Source organism: Acipenser ruthenus, chromosome 7 (assembly GCF_902713425.1).
Source record: "Acipenser ruthenus chromosome 7, fAciRut3.2 maternal haplotype, whole genome shotgun sequence".
Lineage (NCBI taxonomy): Eukaryota > Metazoa > Chordata > Actinopteri > Acipenseriformes > Acipenseridae > Acipenser > Acipenser ruthenus.
The window spans coordinates 68,888,706-68,902,936 of record NC_081195.1 but is presented as its reverse complement, the minus strand read 5'-3'; the positions used below and the strand labels follow the sequence as shown (position 1 = coordinate 68,902,936).

General features: G+C 47.8%; 1 protein-coding gene across 3 annotated transcripts in view; it reads left to right on the top strand.

Moving 5' to 3' along the window:
- The window catches only part of LOC117415792 (dynein axonemal heavy chain 3-like), a 214,992-nt gene that overhangs the window by 128,357 nt on the left and 72,404 nt on the right, over positions 1 to 14,231 (top strand). For all 3 annotated transcript variants that reach the window (XM_059027758.1, XM_059027757.1, XM_059027759.1), the window contains 2 exons: positions 8,600 to 8,752; positions 9,956 to 10,097. In XM_059027758.1, the coding sequence (XP_058883741.1) occupies positions 8,600 to 8,752; positions 9,956 to 10,097 (295 nt within the window). The remainder of the gene's footprint in view (positions 1 to 8,599; positions 8,753 to 9,955; positions 10,098 to 14,231) is intronic.

Genomic DNA, 14,231 nt, shown 5'->3' with positions numbered 1-14,231 from the left:
TGGAAATGCTGCTAGCGGCAGTGCTGACAGCTGTGTGGAGATCTCTGGCAGTGGAAATGCTGCTAGCGGCAGCGCTGACAGCTGTGTGGAGCTCTCTGGCAGTGGAAATGCTGCTAGCGGCAGTGCTGACAGCTGTGTGGAGCTCTCTGGCAGTGGAAATGCTGCTAGCGGCAGTGCTGACAGCTGTGTGGAGCTCTCTGGCAGTGGAAATGCTGCTAGCGGCAGTGCTGACAGCTGTGTGGAGCACTCTGGCAGTGGAAATGCTGCTAGCGGCAGTGCTGACAGCTGTGTGGAGCACTCTGACAGTGGAAATGCTGCTAGCGGCAGCTCTGACAGCTGTGTGGAGCTCTCTGGCAGTGGAAATGCTGCTAGCGGCAGTGCTGACAGCTGTGTGGAGCACTCTGGCAGTGGAAATGCTGCTAGCGGCAGCGCTGACAGCTGTGTGGAGCTCTCTGGCAGTGGAAATGCTGCTAGCGGCAGCGCTGACAGCTGTGTGGAGCACTCTGGCAGTGGAAATGCTGCTAGCGGCAGTGCTGACAGCTGTGTGGAGCTCTCTGGCAGTGGAAATGCTGCTAGCGGCAGTGCTGACAGCTGTGTGGAGCACTCTGGCAGTGGAAATGCTGCTAGAGGCAGTGCTGACAGCTGTGTGGAGCTCTCTGGCAGTGGAAATGCTGCTAGAGGCAGTGCTGACAGCTGTGTGGAGCTCTCTGGCAGTGGAAATGCTGCTAGCGGCAGTGCTGACAGCTGTGTGGAGCTCTCTGGCAGTGGAAATGCTGCTAGCGGCAGTGCTGACAGCTGTGTGGAGCTCTCTGGCAGTGGAAATGCTGCTAGCGGCAGTGCTGACAGCTGTGTGGAGCTCTCTGGCAGTGGAAATGCTGCTAGCGGCAGTGCTGACAGCTGTGTGGAGCTCTCTGGCAGTGGAAATGCTGCTAGCGGCAGTGCTGACAGCTGTGTGGAGCTCTCTGGCAGTGGAAATGCTGCTAGAGGCAGTGCTGACAGCTGTGTGGAGCTCTCTGGCAGTGGAAATGCTGCTAGCGGCAGTGCTGACAGCTGTGTGGAGCTCTCTGGCAGTGGAAATGCTGCTAGCGGCAGTGCTGACAGCTGTGTGGAGCTCTCTGGCAGTGGAAATGCTGCTAGCGGCAGTGCTGACAGCTGTGTGGAGCTCTCTGGCAGTGGAAATGCTGCTAGCGGCAGCGCTGACAGCTGTGTGGAGCACTCTGGCAGTGGAAATGCTGCTAGCGGCAGTGCTGACAGCTATGTGGAGCTCTCTGGCAGTGGAAATGCTGCTAGCGGCAGTGCTGACAGCTGTGTGGAGCACTCTGGCAGTGGAAATGCTGCTAGCGGCAGTGCTGACAGCTGTGTGGAGCTCTCTGGCAGTGGAAATGCTGCTAGCGGCAGTGCTGACAGCTGTGTGGAGCTCTCTGGCAGTGGAAATGCTGCTAGCGGCAGTGCTGACAGCGGCAGTGCATCATTTGGATACCATTGCATTCTTGAGACGGGCTGCTCATTATAATGTTTTGCCAATACAATGCTTAAAGAGGAGACAACTATCTATTCAGGTATACATAGAAGTGAAGAAGCAAGTTGTCTAGATTGGGGTACAACAGGCAATATAACGCACCACAATCATTCTGTATTTTTTTCATCTGTCCCAATAAGGTGGTAGTGCTGCATCTCAGTAAAATATTATACACTTACAGTACATGGGATGGGACTGAGCCAACTGAACTAGAGACCTGTGGAGTGCGCGGTACGCAGCCCAGCACATCCTATTCAACACTGCCGTGCAAACACAACAGTCTTCATAAAGTGGAAAAAAAAGCAGGGGTGGAGACCCGAGCAGCAGGCAGGAGCAGGGCATGAATATGTATCTCCACTGGAAGCAGGGTTGTCTGCCTCACGATGCTGATGTGGTGTGTGTGTGTCTCTCTGGAAGCAGGGTCGTCTGCCTCGCGATGCTGATGTGGGGTGTGTGTGTGTGTGTGTGTGTGTGTGTGTGTGTGTGTGTGTGTCTCTGGAAGCAGGGTTGTCTGCCTCACGATGCTGATGTGGTGTGTGTGTGTCTCTCTGGAAGCAGGGTCGTCTGCCTCGCGATGCTGATGTGGTGTGTGTGTGTGTGTGTGTGTGTGTGTGTGTGTGTGTGTGTGTGTGTGTGTGTGTGTGTGTCTCTCTGGAAGCAGGGTCGTCTGCCTCGCGATGCTGATGTGGTGTGTCTGTGTGTGTGTGTGTGTGTGTGTGTGTGTCTCTCTGGAAGCAGGGTCGTCTGCCTCGCGATGCTGATGTGGTGTGTGTGTGTGTGTGTGTGTGTGTGTGTGTGTGTGTGTGTGTGTCTCTCTGGAAGCAGGGTTGTCTGCCTCGCGATGCTGATGTGGGGTGTGTGTGTGTGTGTGTGTGTGTGTGTGTGTGTGTGTGTGTCTCTGGAAGCAGGGTCGTCTGCCTCGCGATGCTGATGTGGGGTGTGTGTGTGTGTGTGTGTGTGTGTGTGTGTGTGTGTGTGTGTGTGTGTGTCTCTGGAAGCAGGGTCGTCTGCCTCGCGATGCTGATGTGGTGTGTGTGTGTGTGTCTGTGAAAGTCTTTGTGCAGACTTCAATAGCATGGCTGTGTGGAGCTCTGCAAGAAGAATAAAAAACCCATCAGGTAGACCCTGGAGGTAGTTCCACCTCCCAGGACTGTAGACAGGAGCAGAGCCAGAGGAAACTAGCACAGGCCCACCAGATGCACTGTCTTCAGCTGTTTATCACAGCTAGGTAGTCGAGGTGCAGTAAGGACCCAGTGAAGCTGCATGGCACAGCCGGGGTTCAGTGGAGTTCTGCCTGGAAAGGGTCTTTTGGTCCACAAAAAAAAGCATGGTCTGGAAAGTGTTTGTCTATTTAACTAACAGCTAGATTCTCAAAGCTATTTACTGCAAAATTTCATTACCACAATTTTCTTTTGAAAGGGAATTGCAATTCTAAAATAAACAAAAATCGACTTACAAGCGCGAAATTAAAAGCCTTTTCTACATGCATTAATAACATTAGATGGCTTTAGAGTGAAAAAAAAAAGTGAAAAACACATCCAATAAAGTTAAACAAATCAGAAACTCTGATCTGAAGTGAAAAATGCATCAGAAAGATACAACTCACACAACTGATTCGGGGTGTGTAATTCATCTCAAGTTGTTTGTTATTAATTTAAGAATTTTAATTGCTCTTTTTGTACTACTTTCAGAGCAAAAAAGAACTCATGCTAATGACAATTTGCATATAAAGGCTCTGAGATTCTGGCCCGCTGCATGCAATACTGCAGTATGTAGAAGACAGACAGTGAAGATCTAATTACCGAGCTGTGCACCATAATGAAGGTGTAGGTGTGTGCCAGACTCTCATCCTGGGTCTAAGCCAGTGCAGAGAGTCCCTGCCTCAGGGCCCCTGTGCTACAGACGGTGCAGTGAGCTGTGCCACAGACAGTGCCAACTTCTCTAAATCCTCTCTTTAAAAAGCAGATGGTTAACTCGATGCCTGTGAGACTGGTTAGTGAAAACCCCGAGCCGTGCTATTGTTTTGCAAACATTGCTAATCAGCCGATTGGATTTGCTATCAGCAACAGCAGAGGAGCAGGAGGTTGGGATCTTTAATCAGTGTTGCCTTCGCTGCAATCAGCTCCAATCAGACTCCACGGAGGGGCCAGGAGACTCATCATTAATCTCATCCTCCAGCTCTCTGCCAGCACGTCCATCACAAATCAGCCTTTCCATTAAAATAACAACGGCTCAGGCTTCAACTCAAGCTCTGCGATTGTTACAGATAAGCTCTCTAGTCTCCATTCCCTGCCTCCCTCTCTCTCAGCCTTGCTCTCTAACCCTCTGCAGGAATAAAGATAATGGTGCAATCAGGAGCCCCACAACGCCAGTGTCTGTAGGCGTTTTCAGTGGTTTATTCCCATTATACTTCCATGGTGCTAGGACAGGTGAGCGTAGAGTAAAGCATGGGACTGTATCCCAGAGAGCACTGGGAGGCTCCAAATCAGCCTGGGAGGTCACGCTTCTACAGAGCTCTCAGCTCCGGCTGTCTGTTCTCTCACTGTTTGCAGATCTGATAAAAGGCTCCTGCCTCAGTGCCTTGCGTCTGATTGTGCTGCTCCTCGCTGTGACCCCAATCCCAGACTGTCTGATCTGAGCACGGCCCTTGATTAAAGGCTGATGGGCACTCGCTGTGTTGTAACGTGCTTCAGATGCAAACCTGCTGCCAGACTTGCCCTCCTTGTACAAGTCCACTGTTCTGACACTAGCGCCTGTCCAGTCAGTGGATCAGTCAGTGAGGACACCACTCCAGGCTGCTGGTTGCAGGAAACTCAAATCGCAAGATTTGAGATATAATGGGCACCCTGCGTGTAACACTGAGAACCCCCTGGATTACATACGTCTCTTGTGTCACCAGCACCCTCTATCCATAGTATACTACCTAGGCTACTATAAACTGAGTGTACTGCTAACCTTGTGTACTACACACAACAAGTATATAACATGGATACATGGTCCTCAGATATGTGAAAGCGTGCAGATTATACTCCAAACATTACGGTAACCACTCTCTTGCAACCATATGTTAAACTAGACACTGCCATGATGTCAGTTTAAATGGAAGATTTGATAGTATGTACTGTATACTGTCAGTGTCACTCTGGGCAACGTGTTACATACACTCTACAACCCTGTCTCATAATAAATACATACCGTAAAAACTACTGTATAAGTCGTACCGGTGTATAAGTCACCTCACCCAAGCAACTTACAGGTGTTACAGGGTTACAATGCAAGGTTCATATTTAGGTATAGTTTCCAGTAAGTGCCTATCTACAAGTTATATCTACAATGACATATTCGTGGTGCGGTAGTGCATTGTGCCACTGTATTGCTGTTGAAGGAACTAGATGTTCTTCAATAACAGGCTTTAATGCTGAAATCCACAAAGTGCTGACTTTTTAAGAGCCATTGTGATTGCGTTACTGCATTGTATTTGGTGCCTAGACAGTTAGATACTGTTTATATTCAGTTTGTCTGTAGAGAGACATGCCCTGGCAGGCTTCCTGGGTACCACAGAGTTTATTATCTCGTCACAACGGGGAAATAGAGATGCTTTTTTGAAAGACACTTTTGTGTGAAATGTGAGATTCCTCTTCTCTGTTAGTGTGATTGAGTGCGCCTGTGCACAAAGGCGTGTTCAGAATCCCATCTGCAGGATGCTGCTGAACTGCAAAGCGCTAAGGCAATGAAACGGACAGGTACCAGTCTGAGTGCTGAGTCACCCTGTCATTGTGAGCGCCGCTGGCTTCCGTGCCAGTTTCGGTGCTGCAGTAATTACCTCTGGGAGAAGCTGCCCCCCATCGGGCAAGCTCTCTGTGAGCTCCACAAACACAGCCTGCTCTGCAAATGCCAAGAGAGAGTGGGGAAAACAAATGTTAGCTCTGAGTGGAAATGCTAATGTGGCATTTGCTCAGCTTTCTGTGAACTGAGCCTTGCCCAGCAACAGGAACAACAGGGAGGCCAATTAGAATTCTGCCAGGGCTCCGGGGACCAGAGAGAGAGAGAGAGAGATAGCTTTGTGTTTTGGATTTCTCTAATTATTTAGTTTTTTTCCAAAGCTGTTCAAACTGAATATCTGTGAGCTGCTCCTTCTGGAACGTGACCTGTTTTATAATTCTGCCTGAAGGCACTGCATTTGACACTTTTAAAGCAGATGCTAACTTTTCAGTCAAGTTGTGTGTGAAGATACACTCAAAGCAAACTTTTGTTGAGGAAAATACGTGTGTCGTTTTATCAGTTCTGTAACATTTGGCCTTTTGCTTAGCCATTCTTACAGAAGCATCCTGAAATGCATTTAACTGCAGCCATTCTCCTGCCCACTCTAAGTGTTCACAGAAAGTCTTGTACTGTGACAGACCAGGTCAACTCGTTAAGTACTGTCTATCTAAATGTCTAAAACCACAGACAATGGGAGCCTCCCCAGGTCATTCCTGTTGTCCACAGCGACCTGGTGCACCCAAACCCTTTCAATAGCTGCAGGCTCCCAGGCACTGGTACACTGCTAGGAAGAGTGCATACAGGTGAAGGAACAGATTGTTGTCTTTGCAGGGTTGGAGTTTATCTTCAGAGTCTGCCCCCAACATCAACACCCATATTTTCTAAAACCAGCTGCACTTGGTTGCATGTGGGAGCAGTTTAAATGCTGTGCCGAGTTGTTTTTCTCTTTCTGAAATGGTTTCTTCTAAATCGGGATAAATGGTGCTTTCTAATGCTTTTATTCAAAATCTAGCAAATTACACACCGCGCTGCGCCGGATTGATGCGTTTAGGAAATTTCCAAACCTAACCACTTTGAGAGCCATATCTACTGTGTTTAACAGTGTCTCTCCTCCATCTCTCTCTCTCTCAAACCCACTTCTCCCACTCTGCCCTCTCTCTACCTCACATGGGTTCACATTCATTGTGTAATTAAGTGCCTCTGAACGCAGGGTGCTGGTTGTTAGTGCTGCAGGTCCATGCAGGAGTATATAAACACAAGCTATACAATACTGCACTCAACTAAGAGCGGGGCTTTTATCAGAAGACAGCCGGATAGCATTAGTATTAGCAGAGCAGCGTTTGTCATCTTTAAATTGCATTTTATTGCCGGGGAAAGCTTTTAAAAGTCTTTAAAAGCATTTAAACAGAAAGGCACAGTATTTTTGCTGATGTACGCTGTACGGTACATTAAAGAACAATCACATTAAGAGAACAGTGTCTCGCCCTTGTTTTGCTCAGTCTAAATGTGAAGAAGCAAACTCTATACTGGCCTTGAGGTGCGTAAGGTAAGTAGAAAACTAGATAAGCTCTCTAGTTCAGTTAAAACCATTGGTCTTTAGTATCTGGTTTCTCAGCATTGCGGCGTAAAATGGCAAGCATTGATTTCTACATGAAAGCAGCACCAGCACGGGTAGTGAATCCAACAGAAGACGTGGCAGAATAATGTGCACTGCCTGAGCGCTGTATTAGAACCTGCCTGTCCGACTGGGCTCGGCATCACTCTGAGTGAGGCATGGGATCCCTGCAGCACTGGCAAGCCGTGGGAGCAGCACCTTTGCAAACAGCCTACCAGAAATGTTGAGAGGCAAAGATCTAACAGCATTCGATAGTGGGTGCACATCAAGCAGGTGCCACAGTAGCAAGGACAGACTTGTTAATAGGCTGCTCCAAGATATCAGTCCTCCACAATGGCAAATAGAGGGAACGGAGTTTGTCAAGAGAGACAGCTGTGGCTTCAGACAGAGGGAGAAGACAGCTGGAAGGGCTTGGCAAGCCTGAAATATGAATGATTAGATCCCTCCAGACTCCTTCCAGTGTCTTGCGTGTCTATATCGCGTCGGGTCAAGGCTGTGATCTGGGCAGAAGGCGGCCCGACCTGATATTCTGTAAATGTCGTAATAAAGTGGCCAGATAGCATGTAGGAAACAATAGATACATGCCCCATTCTGGCTTCTAATTCATTGATTACCTTTAACAGAAACTGTTCTGAGATGCAGAGTGTCCTTGTGCTGTGGAAGCTGCTCGCTGGTGAATGATGCACTGCTGCTAAGTGATGTCCCCCAGCCTGCTCTCAGGGTTGAAAGTGCAGGCAGGAGAGAAAGGCTGTGCAGATAATGAGGGATGAACTAGCAGAGCCTGAGAGCCGGGGGTCAGTGTGAGACGCGCCTGTCTGCAGTGAGAAATCACAAGGGGCAGCTCACCTTTCTGGACTGAGACACACTGCTCATTACTCTCCAGTTGAATATAGCAGCCAGGCCTTTGACAGTAATGTCTGTCTGCAGGTTGTAAATTGTCATTATCTAGAGCCTTAGACCTGCAGAACTATTTTATAGTGTGTACCTTAAATACTGTGAGAGATGACAGGCTCAATTGACAAAGCTTTAACTCAGCAGTCATTTAACTCAATGTTCCACAGTGTGTGTGTGTGTGTGTGTGTGTCCTGAAGTGTCCCTCATAGTGTCTATGTGTGTGTCCCCTGATAGTCCCTCACAGTGTCTGTGTATGTGTGTGGGTGTGTGTATGCCCCTGATAGTCCCTCACAGTGTCTTATGTGTGTGTCCTGATAGTCCCTCATAATGTCTGTGTGTGTGTCCCCTGATAGTCCCTCACAGTGTCTTATGTGTGTGTCCTGATAGTCCCTCACACTGTCTGTGTATGTGTGTGTGTCCTGATAGTCCATCACAGTGTGTGTGTGTGTCTTGATAGTCCCTCACAGAGTGTGTGTGTGTGTGTTTCCTGATAGTCTCTCACAGTGTGTGTGTGTGTGTGTTTCCTGATAGTCTCTCACGGTGTGTGTGTGTGTGTGTCCTGATAGTCTCTCACAGTGTGTGTGTGTGTGTGTGTTTCCTGATAGTCTCTCACAGTGTGTGTGTGTGTGTTTCCTGATAGTCCATCACAGTGTGTGTGTGTGTCTTGATAGTCTATCACAGTGTGTGTGTGTGTGTGTCCTGATAGTCTCTCACAGTGTGTGTGTGTGTGTGTGTTTCCTGATAGTCTCTCACAGTGTGTGTGTGTGTGTCCTGATAGTCTCTCACAGTGTGTGTATGTGTGTTGGCAGGTGGAGAGGGTGATGAAGGAATCCCTCCAGCAGGCTCTGCTCCGCTCCATCACTGCGTACCCCCAGACCCCCAGACACCACTGGGTGCTGCACTGGCCTGGGCAGGTGGTGCTGGCCACCAGCATTATCTACTGGACCTTGGAGCTCTCACAGGTCTGTCTGCCCTACAGTCTTCACTCCTCAATCTTCTTCTCAAACCCCCCCCTCCCCCACTCTTGATATCTTGATATTTTGTTTTGTTTGTTCACCTGAAAGCGGTTCTGTGGGCCAGTAGGGGAGCGTGTGTTATTTAAAGAGAATGTTTGTGTCAGGCTCTCCAAGCCCAGATTAAAGAGACAGCTGTGTGGGCCAGTAGGGGAGCGTGTGTTATTTAAAGAGAATGTTTGTGTCAGGCTCTCCGAGCCCAGATTAAAGAGACAGCTGTGTGGGCCGGTAGGGGAGCGTGTGTTATTTAAAGAGAATGTTTGTGTCAGGCTCTCCGAGTCCAGATTAAAGAGACAGCTGTGTGGGCCGGTAGGGGAGTGTGTGTTATTTAAAGAGAATGTTTGTGTCAGGCTCTCCGAGTCCAGATTAAAGAGACAGCTGTGTGGGCCGGTAGGGGAGTGTGTGTTATTTAAAGAGAATGTTTGTGTCAGGCTCTCCGAGTCCAGATTAAAGAGACAGCTGTGTGGGCCGGTAGGGGAGTGTGTGTTATTTAAAGAGAATGTTTGTGTCAGGCTCTCCGAGTCCAGATTAAAGAGACAGCTGTGTGGGCCGGTAGGGGAGTGTGTGTTATTTAAAGAGAATGTTTGTGTCAGGCTCTCCGAGTCCAGATTAAAGAGACAGCTGTGTGGGCCGGTAGGGGAGTGTGTGTTATTTAAAGAGAATGTTTGTGTCAGGCTCTCCGAGTCCAGATTAAAGAGACAGCGTGTTAAAGTGAACATGCCCGGCTGCCCATCAAGCAGTGTTTCAATCCGGGGTTTAATCACAAACTCACCAGCTGCAGATGAGAAGGGACAACCTGAGTGAACAAGCTGGATAATCCAGAAATATTAACGCACTCTCACTGGCCACACTCCTCCCTCTGTCGTCCATTTCTCCCTAACTCTCTGTCTCTCTTCCTCTTTCTATCTCACTTTCTCCAGCTCCCCCTCGCTCACATTCCCTTCATCTGTCTCCGCCTCCCTCTGATTCCTTCCATCCCTCCCTTCACTCTTCCTCTTTCTCCGACTCCATTACTTTCTTTAACTATCTATCTCCCTCGCTCTCTCATTAAACACTCTATCATAAGATATACCACAGCACTACAATAGAAAGGTTTCTCTGAGAAGTCTTGAGCCCTCTGTTCTGATGCCCCCCTTTCTCACTCTGTCCCAGGCCATTACCCAGGAAGGGGGTCTGCAGTCCTACCTGGAGAAGAGCAACAGGCAGGTGGAGGACATCGTGAGACTGGTCCGGGGCAAGCTCACTAAAATGGAGCGCATTACCCTGGGGGCTCTGATCACCGTCGACGTTCACGGTACCTCTGCTTACACGGCTTCACGTGCTTGGAATCATTTTAAGAATGCTGAGGATTCTTGTACTTTTAAAGGAGCTGTTTTAAACTTTTTCATTTGCGTTTCCATAGTTTTTAATACCACAGTCTGAGCTTGGCTTCCTGTTGTAACAATCCCTTTAAGACCTGTTTAGGGCATATGCCTTTAATAAATGTCACTGTGACAGAACATAGACTTTGCACATGGGTGTGTGTCTGTGAGTGAGAGTTTGGTGACTAGTGGCCATCTTGTAAACAAGATGGTCAGTGTTTGCACAGCCACATGGTTTGATTGTTAGACTGAATGATTCATTGTTTGATTGAGAGTGAATGGAAACGTGTGGAATGTGGCCAGGTGGTGATTGGATGATTGATTGAATCACACAAGCCCCTGGCCACATGGGAACAAAGAGGTTTGTGTGAGAGTGGGTGCAGAGTGGAGAGAGAAAGAGCACTGGAAAGCCATAGCTTGGGTGTGGTATTGTGTTTATTTTGAAGAGTTTTATTTGTAGAGTTTTGATCAAACCTTTGTTTTGTTCCTGTGTTTGTTTGTTTTGTCATTTGTGATTTATTGAAACTGCGGGTCTGTGTCTGGGTCTCATATTTCAAAGAGAGCAGACCTGCCTTGCCCAGGACGCTACACCACAGTCACCTATTAAGCCCCGCCCTTTAGATTGTTCAGGACTGGCTGTGCACTGGCTGGTCAGTCTAAGAGAGCGAGAGTTTAGTGAAGCATTGCAGTGATACTGCTCCCAGGTAAGGACAGTGGAGAAGGTGAAACAGCAGCTGGACTGTAACACACCTTGTTATGTTGAGGTTTAAGCACAACATGTGTGAATGGTGATAATGATCCACAACCCTGTGGGTGAAGCCAAGCCTGAGTGTTTATATTAAAGTCAGGGCTGCCTGTGCACCTCCACCCACGGAAAAGCTGGACCGCTGTCATGTCCAGCCGTCTCACCATACGGGAAAACTGCAGTATTGGTGATAGAGGCTAGTGTTCTCCCACCCAATCCAGAGCTACACGAAGGATCTATCTGCTCAAATCACTTTTAATGAACTCTCCGTTCCATTTACTAATTAGGCACTTAAGCAGCTGTGCACATAAAACTATACGGTTTTTAACAGGCAAGCCTGACATTCACATAAAGTAGGAGACAGACCAAGAGAAGTCCTGTATGAAGAGACACTCTCTGAGGAGACACAGCAAGAGAAGACCTGTATGAAGAGACACTCTCTGAGGAGACAGACCAAGAGAAGTCCTGTATGAAGAGACACTCTCTGAGGAGACACAGCAAGAGAAGACCTGTATGAAGAGACACTCTCTGAGGAGACACAGCAAGAGAAGACCTGTATGAAGAGACACTCTCTCTGAGGAGACACAGCAAGAGAAGTCCTGTATGAAGAGACACTCTCTGAGGAGACAGAGCAAGAGAAGTCCTGTATGAAGAGACACTCTCTCTGAGGAGACAGAGCAAGAGAAGACCTGTATGAAGAGACACTCTCTCTGAGGAGACAGAGCAAGAGAAGACCTGTATGAAGAGACACTCTCTGAGGAGACAGAGCAAGAGAAGTCCTGTATGAAGAGACACTCTCTCTGAGGAGACACAGCAAGAGAAGACCTGTATGAAGAGACACTCTCTCTGAGGAGACGGAGCAAGAGAAGACCTGTATGAAGAGACACTCTCTGAGGAGACAGAGCAAGAGAAGACCTGTATGAAGAGACACTCTCTGAGGAGACAGAGCAAGAGAAGACCTGTATGAAGAGACACTCTCTGAGGAGACAGAGTAGCTGTGCTGTAGGTGTGAAAGTGAAGCTCTAATCAATAACTGGAAGCAGGGAAGCAGTGGAAACAGATAAAATGTGCATTATTAATTCATCAGCACGTCCCATACCCTGGATTTAGGACCGACGTGTGTTGTAATTCAGACACATAGCGGAACCATTAGGAAGATTAATTTGGATTAATTCGGTGCAAAGCGCCACACTATTATATTTCCCTGTCTCATTTAAAATAAAAAAAACAGCTTTTAGCAAGTTCAGAAGCTGATAGATATTTCTTTTTTTTTTTTCTTTTGCCGGAGCTGTTACTGCAGTAAGCAGACATGTTCTACAGTAGATACAGAACTGATACAGCACGGTCCCTTTAGCAGCTGGTACAGGGTTACAGAGTCTGACAGGTCCACGCATGGGACTCTGATTCATGGTAAACCAGTGCTGAGCTTCACCGCAGAACAGTGTGGGTCATGCGTCTTGTGAGCCAGCGCTGTGCAGCGACTGCCCCTGATAAAGCCAGAGAGAGAACATGTAGGCATTGTGATTTTGACTGCTGCTGGAAGGGCGGGGGGCACCCATTTGATGGAAGAGCTCATTAATCAAACTCGCTGCATCAAGGGCCTTGACAGCTGTCACATTATTAAACACTAAAAGGCCAGTTAACTGCCGACTCTGTTAGGCAGGCTGTGAAGCTCGTTATGGGAAGCTGTGGGAGGGGAGGGGAGGGGAGGGGAGGGGAGGGGGGGGGGGTTTGAGTCACACAGGTCTCTGTGCGTCAGGCAGATAAACTTCCAGCTTCCATTGAAATTCAGCTGGAGAAAAAATGAAAGCTGTAGCAAGAGCAGATGAAAGTAGAAGCTGCTTCTCAAACCTTAGTGACTAGTTACACCTGCAGGAGAGGTGACGAGGCTGGAGCAATCGCCAGTGCGAATGCTGCAAATGCTAAGAATAGCTAAAGAAATGGATTTAACACCTTGGCTAGGATTGCTTTTAACATGTACTTACCTACCTAAAAAAACAATACATTTTGATTAGCTATAGGACAGTCTTCCCCAGCTCTTGACCAGCTTATTGGCAGTGTTATGGCAGGTGTTTGGATGTGTGCAATCAGCTACAGGTTTCGGGATTGAACAAAAGACAGGTGATGATCCTTAATAAACGATGCATTGAGAACAGATTATTATTTATAAGCTAAAAAAAGTAGACTGGGCAGCAGTGTGGAGTAGTGGTTAGGGCTCTGGACTCTTGACCGGAGGGTTGTGGGTTCAATCCCCAGTGGGGGACACTGCTGTTGTACCCTTGAGCAAGGTACTTTACCTAGATTGCTCCAGTAAAAACCCAACTGTAAAAATGGGTAATTGTATGTAAAATAATGTGATATCTGTATAATGTGAAATAATGTATAATGTGATATCTTGTAACAATTGTAAGTCGCCCTGGATAAGGGCGTCTGCTAAGGAATAAATAATAATAATAATAGACTCCTCATAAAAGTCTTCAAATACAATTGAAAGCATGCATGTGCTTGTAATGTAATTTACAAGTAATGTGCCCATTAAAATCTATTAGCAGCAGCTACACTGATAACATCGCACTCAGAACGACAAACAACAACAAAGCATTGCAAATGTTTAAACCACAAAAGGTTCTGTAAAAACTGATTAAGTACGTAAGTATCAGCTTTTCGTCTGTGTTTGGTGATCGCTAATCAAGCTCAGAGCATACTTTCTCTTGCACTGTTTGTATGGCATACCAGACTCGCTTTGCTCGCAGAACTGACACAGCAAAGAGTGCGCAAGAATGAAATACGCTCTCAACCAAAGACATTTAAACATAAAATATAGGGGATGAGCGATCTCCTAAAAAAAAGACACCAGGGCGATTAACTGATCAACAGGCGTTCACTAGGGTTCGTGGCAATCAATAATGGATTGATTGTTGAATTCATTGTCGTGTTTTGTACCATCATGGTGAGTGTTTCTGCACTGGAATCCTGGTCCAGCAGTGTAACTCTCTCCCAGGTCCAGCAGTGTAACTCTCTCCCGGGTCCAGCAGTGTAACTCTCTCCCGGGTCCAGCAGTGTAACTCTCTCCCGGGTCCAGCAGTGTAACTCTCTCCCGGGTCCAGCAGTGTAACTCTCTCCCGGGTCCAGCAGTGTAACTCTCTCCCGGGTCCAGCAGTGTAACTCTCTCCAGGGTCCAGCAGTGTAACTCTCTCCCGGGTCCAGCAGTGTAACTCTCTCCCGGGTCCAGCAGTGTAACTCTCTCCCGGGTCCAGCAGTGTAACTCTCTCCCGGGTCCAGCAGTGTAACTCTCTCCCGGGTCCAGCAGTGTAACTCTCTC